Below are 12838 nucleotides of genomic sequence, written 5' to 3'. Positions count from 1 at the left end.
GTTTTATATGAGTTTTTTTTGAAAAAGAAAAAGGTTATTAATTCACAGGACGAGTGGAGGAAAGTTGCTGTGTGCCCTCCCCACAGTCTTCCACATGAGTTAACTCTTATATAAATACATCACAGTGTTAAGAAAACCAGAGCAGTGTGTGTATTTTAACCACTGGTATTGCTGTATGATTAACATCACAATCAGGATATAGACATATGCCACCACCCCGGCCATCTCCCTCATGCCAGTCTTTTGTTGTCAAGCCTTGTAACTCTCCCTGTCCATAATCTGGCAAGAACTTACTTTCCATCTATTTTGTCATTTTGTCAATTTTGCATAAGTGAAATCACTCAGGATATGACCTTTGAGGTTGTTTATTTTTTTCCATTTGGGGCTATTACAAGTGAAGCTGTGGAATAGGTTTCTGTGTAGACATAACTTCCATTTCTGTGGTGTACATTCAACAATTACTAAATTACATGGTATGTATATGCTTAGTTTTCAAGGAACTTATATACTCTTCCTATCAGTAATGTAACTTTGTAATGTCATTTTTCCATCATGTGTGTTTTGGGGATTTAGTCATTAGAAATTATGTTTATTATATTGTGCTTTTTTCCTTCAAATATACGTATAAATGAGAAATAGAAATTGCTTGTAAAAGTTGTATTGCACTAATGGATGTGGGTCATGGTGACCATTCTCTTTACTCCAACCCCATCCATTTCTTTTGGGCCATGGGTCTGAATACATGAAAACTCTAAAATAAATTTATGTTTCTAATATCTGTTTGAGTCCCTGTCTGATGTACATGTGTCCTGTGTCCTGTATGATGTGTCCTGTGAACTTTTTAAAAACTGTAGGAGAGTGAGTGGATCTTTTACCATTTACAAATGAGGAATCCAAAGAAAGGATCAGAGTCATAGCCAAGATTTTAACTAAATCTCCCTGGCTTCAGAAGCAAGGTACCCTTACCATCATGGCATATGCTTCCTGTAAAAAAAATCATTGTAAATAACCAGACACTAAATGTAAATAATAGTAGTTATAAAACTAGTCATTAATATTTCTATTTATGATATTTAAAAAGTGGAAGCTTAAAATTCATTTTTCTGTAAGGCTGTAAACTTTAGTTCTGGTTAAAACAGTCAATTCATGTTCAACAGTTTCCAGTTCCAAGAATGATGCACACTTAGTTCCTAACTGTGACATGAAGACACTGTATTATCCTTACATTAGCTTTTTAGTGTGCTATAATGAATAATTATGAACAGAGCAATCTAAAATAGTACTTACTTACTATCTGATCATGGTGTGAGTGAGATCTGTTGGCCAGGCTGTGTTCTCAGCTGAGTCTGAGTGCTTTTGCAGACTCACAGAATCATGGCAGAGTTCTATTCCCTGTGATTACAGGACTGAGGTTTCTTTGCTGAGTGTCTGTCAGGGACTTCTCTCAGCTCCTAGTGGGTGCATGCATTCTTTGACTCATGGCTCCTTATGTACTCAGAACCAGTAAGGGAAGATATTGCTGAGTCCCTCTCACATATTAAATTATCTTGCCAGGAACAATCTAGACACTCTTAGAGGATCATTTAATTAAAGGGCAGCTCTGTCTACCTAAGGGATAATCTACCCTTTCTTAAAGCACCTGATTGAGGACTTTATGCCAGCAAATTTCCTTATCCAGGTGACGTGACATCAACATGGGAATGAAACCCAATGTATTTTGTGTCTCACTGGCCCACAAAGGGAAGGTGTTGCACAAGTTGAATCAAACAGCAGGATTTGGGGGCCACCTTGGTATTGTGGATTTGATTAAACAACTGTGGAGTATAGCTAGTCAGCAGATTAAAGATGTCATTGCAATCTTTAATCACTGTGTACAAATTTGGTTTTATTTTAGTGCATAAATTTTGTTGTGATTATCTCCTGGGGAAGCTAGTGTTCCCTGTTTATAGGGGTGTGCATCTATATGTTTGAAGGAGAGACATACTCAGTGGGCCCTTCCTTTTTGCTGGTTGTCCCATTTTTGTACAGAGGTAAGTGAACTAAATTCATAGGTTAAAAAAAAAAACACTTGGGTTTAGAAGAAAAATTTTAAACAGTCATCCACAGGCTACACACTCTTAGTGTCCCTTTTTGCCTTTCCGGTAGGAAGTTTATTTCCTGGGAGCCAATCCACCTGATCAGTAATTTAGGGGAGAGTTAGAAACAGTTATTATCTGCACCTTGTGTGGAGTTGGGTGTGATTGCCCTTGGGTTATCTTTCTGAATGCTGAGAGAGAAAAACATCTGATACTGTTCTTAGTCCATTTTTAGGCACTGTTTCTTTTTTATGCAATAGAAACATAGATCTAAAAGGGATCTTGGAGAAGTAGTTTGTCTCACTCTCCCCTTGAGCAAAAATTAACATCATCCTGCAATTCGGTGTAACAAATTGGTAGCTTAATAGGCATGCGAGTAGTAGTTTCACATAAAACATTAGGATCTTGGATGGTTCTTAAATATCCAATTCACTGGTCTCAAGCATTTCCAACTATAACAAATTAGACAGAAAGATCATGCTTTCATGCCCATGACACGAGATGACTCTGGCAGAAGTTTCCCATGGTGGTTTCAACTGGGAATTTCACAAGTAGCTCCATATCCTTGCATGCTTACTATCAGGGAAAGTGTTAAAATGTTGGAATGGAAGTGAAAGGGGAGAGTATATGAAGCCTGAATAAACTCACAGGTGATACTGACAAGTTCCATTTAAGAGTCACATAGATAATAATATATTTTATTCAGTAATCCCACAGTCAGTAAAATGTCCTCTTTTAGCTCATTATTTTTGCATAGAATCTTGTATTCATCTAGTCTGTCTCATTATCGAATTGACAGATTACTTCTGTCCTGCACCAGGAAGGTGACCATTCAAATTTTATCTTAAGGCTTGGTATGATGACACTCTGATACTTCCCAAATGTTTGCAGCTATGAGGCAGTTACAGCTCTTTAGTCCAGCCAACACCTGTTTCCTTGTAATTTCTCATTCACCCAGAGAGATGTATACTTTCTCCTAGGCTCAGTCTTCTGTATGATAAGACATTTCAGTTTCTTCTGCCAGTGTATCTCTGTCCTAACCACCTGCACTGGCAGCAGCTCTCTGCTACTTGCTTAGATGTCACAAGTTAAACAGCTCAGGGCTGCCTTTGTCGATATCCTCTGACCTCCACAATCTGATTGCTGTTGTACCTTTCTGACAAGTCCTGCTTCTCTGTGATCCATTCTCCACATGAATGCCAGAGAAGATTTTATGAGTCAGGTCTTCCTGTCCTCCTTATTGGAAGGCTCCCCTGGCTCTTGGAATAAAATCCATACTTGCATAACACACCATAAAGACCCTGGCTGGCTCTTTTCCGATCTTGCCTCACTGAATTCCAGTCATTGTGGTCTTCTCTTGCTCTTTGACTTTGCTTTCCTTTATCATCTGTTTCTTTTCTCCAAAGGTTCAGTTCCAGTTCCTCTCCCCAGAGGTCTTTTCCCTCTCCCAAGCTCAAGGTCATACTGTCATGTTCATTGCGGACCTTCAAGTACCTGAAGGGAGAACGCCTCATAATGGACTTTTAATGTATGTTTATGGGCCTTTATTTTATTATATAAAACAGAGCCCATTAGAGAGACTTGTCATTATTAGCTTGTAGCTTGTCTTTAACACAAGGTCAGACAGTGGTTGTAATTAGAAGGTAGAACCAGGAGGATTTGATATCTGTTTAGATGTAGAATGTGAGAGAAACCAATGGTTCAAGGAGAGGGAACTCCAAGGTTTTTGGTCTGAGCAAGTAGAGAAGTAGAGTTATAATTATTAAAATGAGGAGAGTTGTGAGGGGAGATGTAGGGGAGACACTGATGTGGCCAGTGTCAAGACATGTAGGACAAGACACTGAAGAATGCTGAAGATCTTGACTTCCCTGTGCCTGGGCTTCCTCACCCAGGAGGAGTTAATAATTCTTCACATGAAAGTCATGAGGATTTGAAGAATTCTTGTACACACATCTCAAAATAAAGTCATAGGAGAAGTGAATAGGAAAAATAAATTGGTTAAGCAGTCATCAATTCATAGAGCTTTTGTCAGGTCTTTTGGGCATTATATACAAAAACTAAGCATAATTCACAAATATTTTTCCTGGTATCCTGTATTGAAGAGGATTTTCTTTTGTATGGGAAGATGTTCAGGTACTCAGTTGGAAATTAAGATTTTAGTTTTAAGTATCTAGCAGTGTCTGTCTCTTGGGGCATAGCTATGGTTTTCTACTTACTGAACTGTCCTCGAACCATTGAAACCTCCAAAAGCCAATGTATTGAGTCTCTACTGTGAATAGGCTGAAACACTAGATTCTGGAAAGCTAACATATCTAAGATAGGGTTTATAATGTTATATTTTGGGGATTAATGCAAGCATTTTGCCAGGGTCGGCATTATCAGCTTAGCATAAGAAATATGTGGCTGTCGGTTTGGGGTGAAGTTCCTCGTGTGCCGATTCTTGCGGCAGGGCATTGAGGGCTTCCTGTGTCTAGTGTGAAGTTTGGAGGAATGCCAGTGTCCCCTTTGGGCAATATTTATTTGCAAGTGCTCCTCAAACCACCCGTTCCCTGCCTCCCACCCAGGCCAATTTCAAAATGCTTTCAGAGCATTCAGTTGGCTTTATTGTTAGAGAAGAAATTTCATTACTAAAATGATGGTGTTATTAGTTTGTAAGATACAATCAAACTTACTTCTAAAGTTCTTAAATCTTGTTTGAAGTGTTGTTATCTCAGTGTACTTTATATGGGATTATGGCAATATTTGCACAAGTAACAGGTGGCCCACTTAATAGCGTATTATTTGATAACCTAAAGCCCCTCACGTTACTTAACATAGTATCAATCTGTAAAGCCTCATTTTCCATGAACAAGTTAGCTCTTCCAGAGTTGGTGTGGGGGAAATCAAGGGCTTCTCTGTTGTGGATATTAGTCACAGGAGGGAGAGAGCATATGATGGTACAGCTTCCTCCCTTAGGTCCTGAATCAGTCCTCGTAGGGAGCCCATCATGGTTGCCAGAAGGCAAATTCTTCGCACTCTTTACACAGTCAGGTTTCAACATAGAAACACATGATGATAATAATTGTGTGGGCACTTGTAAATGTGAAGCTTTACTTGAAGTCCTTTGCATGTATTTCCTCTACAGTCCCAAGAGCCCTTTAAGGTATAGATGCCATCCTGTACCTTGGACAGTCATGGGTATTGAGGAGCAGGGAGATGTCAGATATTTCCCAAGTTTACACGGATTCTAGCTTAGAGTTGAGTTTCAAGGCTTGGCAGAGTGGTGATGGAGCCCTGTTCTTGGTAAAATGCAATTTAGGACAAATGTGGAAAATAATGAACTTTTTGTTTCATAAATAAAAAATGTGTTATAGGAAAATACTTCAGAAGATTCAGAAAAAATATACTTAAGAGGTAAGTTCTGGCACAAAAGTTTTTGAAAGTATATTTGTGTGTGTGTATGTAAAGGCCACAGCTTTAACGAACTACTTTTGTTTTCCATCTCCACAATGAAATATATGTTATGGAAAACTGGCAGGGTTTAAATGCTTATAGTAAACATTAATTGTGATTTTTTTCTTCCTTTCTAGTTTCATGGTTTTCTCCAAATGAAAATATTCTCATTGTTATTTTCCCAATTTTGGCTATACTTCTGTACTGGGGACAGTTTGGTATTTTAAGTAAGTATTCCTGTTTTTCATCTATGTTTACATTGTGAAATTGTTGTGTCTAGGAGGAATTTATGTAAATGGTATTATTTCAACTGGATTAGGAAAACTATTACTGTGATAAATAAGAAAATGCCAACTTGAATATTAATCATCATTTCATAGGAGTGTATATTGCCTGCTCATGTTTTTCTACAGTTCCATTTGAATTTCAAAGAAGTTATTTTTCTAATTCCTTAAGAGTAAATTGCTTGTAGTACCTCCTTAAACTTGTATATGTGGCATTTTAGTAATTATCAAATGTTTACCCATGTATTACAGTATTTGGAAAGTTGATAGTCACAGGCTACCTTAGTATTAAAGCACTATACTTTGGAGCGTAGAGATCCCTCTGTCTCTGCATACTCAGTTTGAACTCGTGTGCGTTTGCCCTGGGGAAAACCCTATGTGAACTGTGTTGTATCATCTTCACTGTACAGCTCTGTGGCCTCTAGAAGGCTGCGTGTTTTCATCTTGCTTCCCTGTGATAATCATGTACCCCAGCCTTGCAGGGCAAATCTGATACTGTATCAGATTTAACACAAACAATACAGAATTACCACTATGAGGTAAATAGATAAATGCATTCTAAATAATGTTTACAGTTAACCGTGTGCATGCCAGCTTGGTAAAGAAATTTACTAAATTTGTGAGTTTTGAGGATCAGTCTAAATAAGCGCTTTGACTTCGAAAATAAGAAATTTATTCCTGTCCTCCCCAAAGCACTTTGAAACAATCATTGAAGACCAGTAAACATCACAGGAAGGAAATAGATGATGCTGAGTTCATTTATGCTGCAACCTTTAGTAAAATACCAGAGTGGGTTGGCCTAATGCATACTGTATGAATCTTACTTTAGGAAGCTTTAACTTTGTTGGCAGACCTTGGTTATAAGGGTTAAGTCATATGATTTGGGTAGGATGAAGCCTGTTTCTGAGATCATTCACATTAGTGTGATTTGTAGAGTTTGGGTTGTAAAGTTTGCTGATGGTAGCATTATCATAAAGGACCTTTTTTTTTTTTTTTAGTGCAGTGGCTCAAAAGTAAATCCTTTTCAGTATTTTTTTAAATAAGCTTTCTGTTTTTTTCTTTCTTAAAATAATAATAGAGACATTCCTCGGTATCCATAGGGAATTCATTCCAGATCCCCCTTTGGGGACCAAAGTCTGGGGATGTTCAAGTCGCTTTAACTGACTTACTTCCAGGTGACCTTGCCCATCGTTGGTATACTTGAAATTATGTATAGATTATGCATAATCTATATGCTGTAAATCTGTATGCTATAAATTGTTGTTGGACTATATTAGGAAATAACGAGGAAAAAAGTCTGTTTCATGTACATGCAAATTTTTGATCATTTTCAGTTCTGTATTGGTTGAATCATGGATTTGGAATTTACCATTATAGAAGGCCATCTGCACATATCATTTTAGAAAACCTTGTACAATGCAGGCAGTTACGATAAAAAAAAAAAGTCATCCGGGGTCCCTAAATCTAGAAGTTAGCTATTGGTGTTTTCTAGTGAATTTTCTGCCGCTTCCCTTTCTGTCTTCTTCATTCATTTGTGATATGTTTCTTTGAAAATAAGAGACATAAATGGATTCATGTAATTTCTAAACTTACACATCTAATTTTCCCCCTGTGTCTTCTGAAATCTTCTTATAGTTGCTTGTGTTCCATTTTTATGGATGTTCTATAATGTACTTACCTCTCATCTTTGTGGATATTAGGGATGTTTCCAGGTTTTTGATACTGTGAAAGTAACTCTGCTGAATATATACAATCCTGGTAATGGCAGAGAAAATCTGTGCCTCATGATACTCTCTGCCTGTATGTTCTTCAAAATCTGTAACTGCTATTACAGATGAGAATGCATAGTTTTCACCTCAGGATCCTGACCCTATTCTAAAAGCATTATTAATTTGATGAGTGAAAAAACATCCTGTTTTAGTTTTCATTTTTGTATTAGGATTTTTTTTTTTTAATTAAGAGCCAGAGAAAGCTCCACAGAAAGAGAGCTCCTTCGTGCTGGTTCACCTGCAGATGCCCACAATGGCCAGGCCTGCACTGGGGCTGGAAGCAGAGGCAGGTCTCCTGCATGGTGACAGGAGCTCAGCTGCTGATCAATCACTGCTGCATCTCAGGATCTACGTCTGAAGGAAACTGGAATGAGGATCTTGAGCCCAAATACCCTGATATGGCACAGATGACTCTAGCATCTTCGTGTAAATCTTAGCTGCTAGGCACAGTGCCTACCCCTGGAACCAGTGCTGTTTACCAGCTACACTTTGCCACCTCCAGCATCTTGAATTTATTGTGAGAATTTTCTTTCCTTAAAGGATGGACATTGATATGGTAGACGCACTGATTAGATGCTATTATTTTTGCCTTAGCAGCAAATTCTGTTCGACAGATACTGACAGGGTATTTGCTGATGGTGAGGCCCTGGGCTAATATGTGAGATGTGGACGTGAGCCATACCTTGCTCCTGCCCCCAGAACACTAAGATTTCATTCATTTTAGTCAGGGATGTGTGTGTGCCTTTGTGTCCTACACCTGGTGTCACATCTTTGAGAAAGTCATAGATCTGAACATTCGCTTTTCTTTTGGTGACTTTCATAACAGCTCTCCTGGTTTTTGTGTGGCTGTGTTGCTAGACAGGAGAGCTCCTCTGTTTTCCACCTGCTTAGTTACACACATTTTGTGTTCCCATATGCTACACCATGATCATATCAGTAGTTACTCAGACCCTTGAAGTTTACTTTCTAGATGTCTACTTCTCCTTAAATGTTCTTAATTACCATGCCTGAACTGTCCCTTGACTTCAGGGGATTCTCCCTGTGGTTTTTTTTTTTTTTTAAGCTCTGTTTGTGAGACCTTTGTGGCCCTAAAGAAAACACAGACTTTTACCAAGCTAGCCATTCTGTTAAAGGTTAACAGCTGTTACGCTCCCACGTTCAAGGGCTTCTTTATACCAGAGCTACATTATTTTTTTTCCATTATGATTTTTTAAAAAATTTTGATGATATTTATATAGTTGATCATGGTGGGAAGGGTTGAGGATCAGGGGATGTTGGGTGAGACCATTGGTTACACACTTTCTTTTTCTTCTTCCTGTATATCAGGGAGAGGGAGATACAAGAAGAGAAACCACGCCCAGCCTCCCAACTGCCGCATTACCGAGAGGATGGGAAACTGTCATCCTCTGTCATCCCAGGGTCCCCATTATGGAGCATTTTCTGAGGGTTCTGTTCATGTGTTTTCGACAGCTCTGAGTTGGTGCTGATATCGCCACTCCAAGGATGAGGAAATCTTTCCAAGGTCTGTCAGCTGTCATAGTCCACCTCTGAGTCCACATTGGCCCAAAAATTTGCTGTCAAGCTGCATTGGGGTAGAGGATCAGTTTGTTCAGCTCTCTATCCTCAGCGAACTAATGGGTGCTGTGGCCCAGCCCAACCCTGCCCAACATAGTCTTGGCCCTCATGTACCGCAGGGGGAGCTTCAGCCCAGTCAGAACAACCCCCAATAACCCTCACATGACTGGCCCCCCACCTCTGGTTCCTGTGCCTTGCACTGTATGCAGTGGACTGGTCCAGTCTGCCCTACATCGCGTTGAAATCTCACACACATCATTGAGCATTGAAGGCTCACTCAAACCAACCAACTCCACCCTCCAGCCCACACTAATGCCAGCGGATGCCACCACCTTTCTAGCCAGGCCTGCCCCGAGTCCTGGTTCTCATGCTCACCAGTGGAAGTTGCAGCCCATCAGAGGGACCCACTCCCTAACCTAAATATTGCACTCTCCAGGTGATTCTGCAGTCTAGATTGACAGGGTTTGCCCCTAGTCCCAGCACTTGCCAGCTTATGCTGCAGCAAAGCCTAACCCACCTGCTCTTATTCTGGCTCATGTCTGTATTGAATATAATTGATTATCCCAGCCTGACTCTCCCACTGACCCACTTCATATGTAGGTCAACAGGTGTTGTAACCCTGCCCAGCTTGGTTTGCCCCTGGTTCCAACTTTCACGCAGAGCTACATTCTTTATATATGTGTATTTATAATGTGTTTTTTTTTAGTTATTTGAAAGAGGTTTTAAATTTTTTATTATGATTATTTGAAGGGAAAAAGAGAGGGGAAGAGAAAGATGGGGGAGAGAGAAATCCTTCATACCCTGCCTAGTCCACTCTGGAAATGTCACAAGAGCCAGAGCTGTGTCAGGCTGAAGTCAGCCTCCCACAAGCTCTTGTGTGTCTCCCACATGGTTGTAAAGGCTCATACACTTGGGCCATCCTCCACCACCTCCACACGCATCAGCAGGGAACCAGATGGGAGGTGGAGCCTGGCCATGAGATGCTCCCACAACAGGCCGTGGCTGCATAATCTACACCACAACAGGCCCTGTCATCTCCCTTGCTAAGTATGTATCTGCTTCCAACATTTTATTTTAAGCATTTCTAATGTTATGAAATATCTCGGGAGTTCTTTCAATCTGAATCTTTTGTTTTGTTTTGTTTGCCAGAGTCATTCCCTTCAGGGTATCTTCATTCTTGTTGTTGCAACTTTCTCATTATCCTCATTTATGCCAATGAGTTTACCCTTACTGAATTCCTCTAGTTTAATCTTAAGGGTCTGTCGCAAAGTAGCAGCATCAACACGCCCCCAATCACTGCTGCTTCTACTTCTTCTACTGCTCCACTACTCTACTACTGTTGGAATTCATCAAACAGTATTATGTCTTCAGTTCCTGCTTCTTTAAACTTTTTTACTCAGTATCCTCTTTTTATTATCTAATGCATAATAGGAATTTGTCACTGGGAAACAGGGAAGTAATACAACAGACTCCAAAAGTGGTGTGGTTTTCACTGATCATGACGTACATCTACTGTTTACATGAAAGTGTTTAGACTGAAGAGATGATAGCAGTGGAATTTGTACTTTACAGCATTACTCAGCTAATATATTGTGGTAATTAAAAATTTGAACTATTGGAGGGAACTTGTTGGATTAAACTAAACTGTGATACCCTGAATTCCTGCATATTAGAATCATGCAAAAAGAGGTCTGCTACAATTCAGTTTGAATTTGTCCATTCTGTTTCCTTTTCTAACTTTCTCATACTTACTCAAGTATTTCAGAAGGATTTGAGAAATGGTTCCTGTGAAACACATTGCTGGAAAAATTCACTATCAGAGCAGCCTTAAGATCCAGCCAAGCCCCTGAGTTTAAATTTAAAAACTAGCTTGGTAGTGAAAAAATTATTTTGTGAAAACACATTTTTAAAAAGCAGTGAAGCAGGAAGTTTCTTGGTAGATTAGTGGAAAAAATCATTCTGGAGAAATGAGCACATACACTAAATTCTACTAGGAAATGGATATCTACAAAGGCAAAATGTCTTAACAAATATTACTAGAGAGAGTGATCTTGTGATCTATTGGATGACCTGTAATATAGGACTTTGTTTTTAAGTTCACTCTTTGATACCATCTTGAGCTATCAGCTCTTTCCCTTGATCTGACCACATAGTGATTACACAGTGCTATTAAGTAGTGGTCTGAGCTGATCTCACTAGAGGAGGGTCTAAATGTAGTTATAGCTCCTTTGTCAGAATGTTGCTTCTTAACCTGACCCTTTCTAAATCCAGCCATTCAACTACCTACATGTACTGTGAAACTGTGATCCCTTCTACAAAGCCAAGGAAACTTTGGAACAGGAAAAAGGAATAAGTCTGTTAAACATCCTTTTCTTTGATCTTTTATATTCCGAGTACTTTGCTACACAAAGCCTGGGCTCTTTTATTTCTAGTTGGCATAGATTGAAGATGTGATGTCTAGTCATTAATCACTTTTACAAGACCATTTTATTGAAGCAAGTTGGATAGTGTATGAAGCTTATTATAAGGTAAACAACCAGTTTATAATTGCTATTAATATTCATTTTTCTCTAATACTAGTTTCACAAAATTGGTGTGCATGCATGAATCTTTTAAATGAGTATCTTTAAAATTTTAAGTAATTTAAGTAATAAAAATTTGCAATTCTAATTTTATTTGAAAAGTCATTAGATGTGCTTTAATCCTTCATTGAGATAGTATTGGTTTATAGCTCAACAGATTCTAAAATTAGTTTGCTTAGAGTTATTAGAAAAACTGTAATGCCAAAGTCACTCACCTTCCTTTGCAATTTGTTAGTAATCTGACGTCTATTATATCTCACTAGTAAGCCATCCTACCTCTGAGCTGACTCACTGACCACTTGACTTGGAACTGTATACATGTTATGTTTTTTTTGAGCAAATGTTGCATTCTTGGACTTGGAAGTTTTGCTGGATGGACTAGTCAGTTGAGTGTTCAGATACAGTCTTTGCAGGATCATGAAAGGTTGAGCATGATAGATTTGATTTTATCCCGAAAGAGATTTCATAAGTTCAGCAGATTTCACCAGTGACAACCGGTATTCTGTCTTGTAAACGTCTTCTCCATCAGCCACAAGAGACCAGAAAGCTTTGCCGTTGATTCGTAATGCTAGCTGTTTGTACAGTGGGTAGAGGAGTATGTTGCTACTTCATTATCATGAATGTGATTGAATATGTAAGCAAATGATATTTTTTAGAGCAGATCCTTACCTTTTTTTAGCAGGAGGAAAAAGTACAGGAATAACACCTCTCACCTGTCGTACAAACTCCTTCTCAAGCACCTGTCCTCACCTGTTATAAGAGACTCAAGGCAACCTTCTGGTGATTGCCTCTTTTGCTCAGTATTAGCACTGTTAGTGATTGTTGCATAGCTTCATAGTGCTATTTTTGTTAAATTCTTCTCCTTATTCCTTAAATTTTTCCAATAAAATGCCCTAGAACATTTTAGATACAAAGTAAATATTTATGGAACTAATGAATGAACCAATATAACATGTTTTTAAGAGCTAATATACTATCTTTAGTTATTTTGTAGAAGATATAAAAGGAAAAATTTGGAATTCCTATTTTTTTCACACAAATGTTTTTGTTGTCCTTATTTATAGACATACAGTATTCCTGTAGCAGGCAGCATGTGCATTTTAAGTTGGTTGTTGGAAATG

General features: G+C 38.7%; 1 protein-coding gene across 5 annotated transcripts in view; it reads left to right on the top strand.

Annotated features, from left to right (window-relative positions):
* Positions 1-12838, top strand: part of CD47 (CD47 molecule) — a 49329-nt gene that overhangs the window by 15732 nt on the left and 20759 nt on the right. For all 5 annotated transcript variants that reach the window (XM_058661839.1, XM_012929233.2, XM_058661838.1 and 2 more), the window contains exon 3: positions 5645-5734. In XM_058661839.1, coding sequence (XP_058517822.1) covers positions 5645-5734 — 90 coding nt within the window. The remainder of the gene's footprint in view (positions 1-5644; positions 5735-12838) is intronic.

The sequence above is a fragment of the Ochotona princeps genome, chromosome 3, assembly GCF_030435755.1.
Source record: "Ochotona princeps isolate mOchPri1 chromosome 3, mOchPri1.hap1, whole genome shotgun sequence".
NCBI lineage: Eukaryota > Metazoa > Chordata > Mammalia > Lagomorpha > Ochotonidae > Ochotona > Ochotona princeps.
This window is presented reverse-complemented; position numbering and strand designations above follow the sequence as displayed.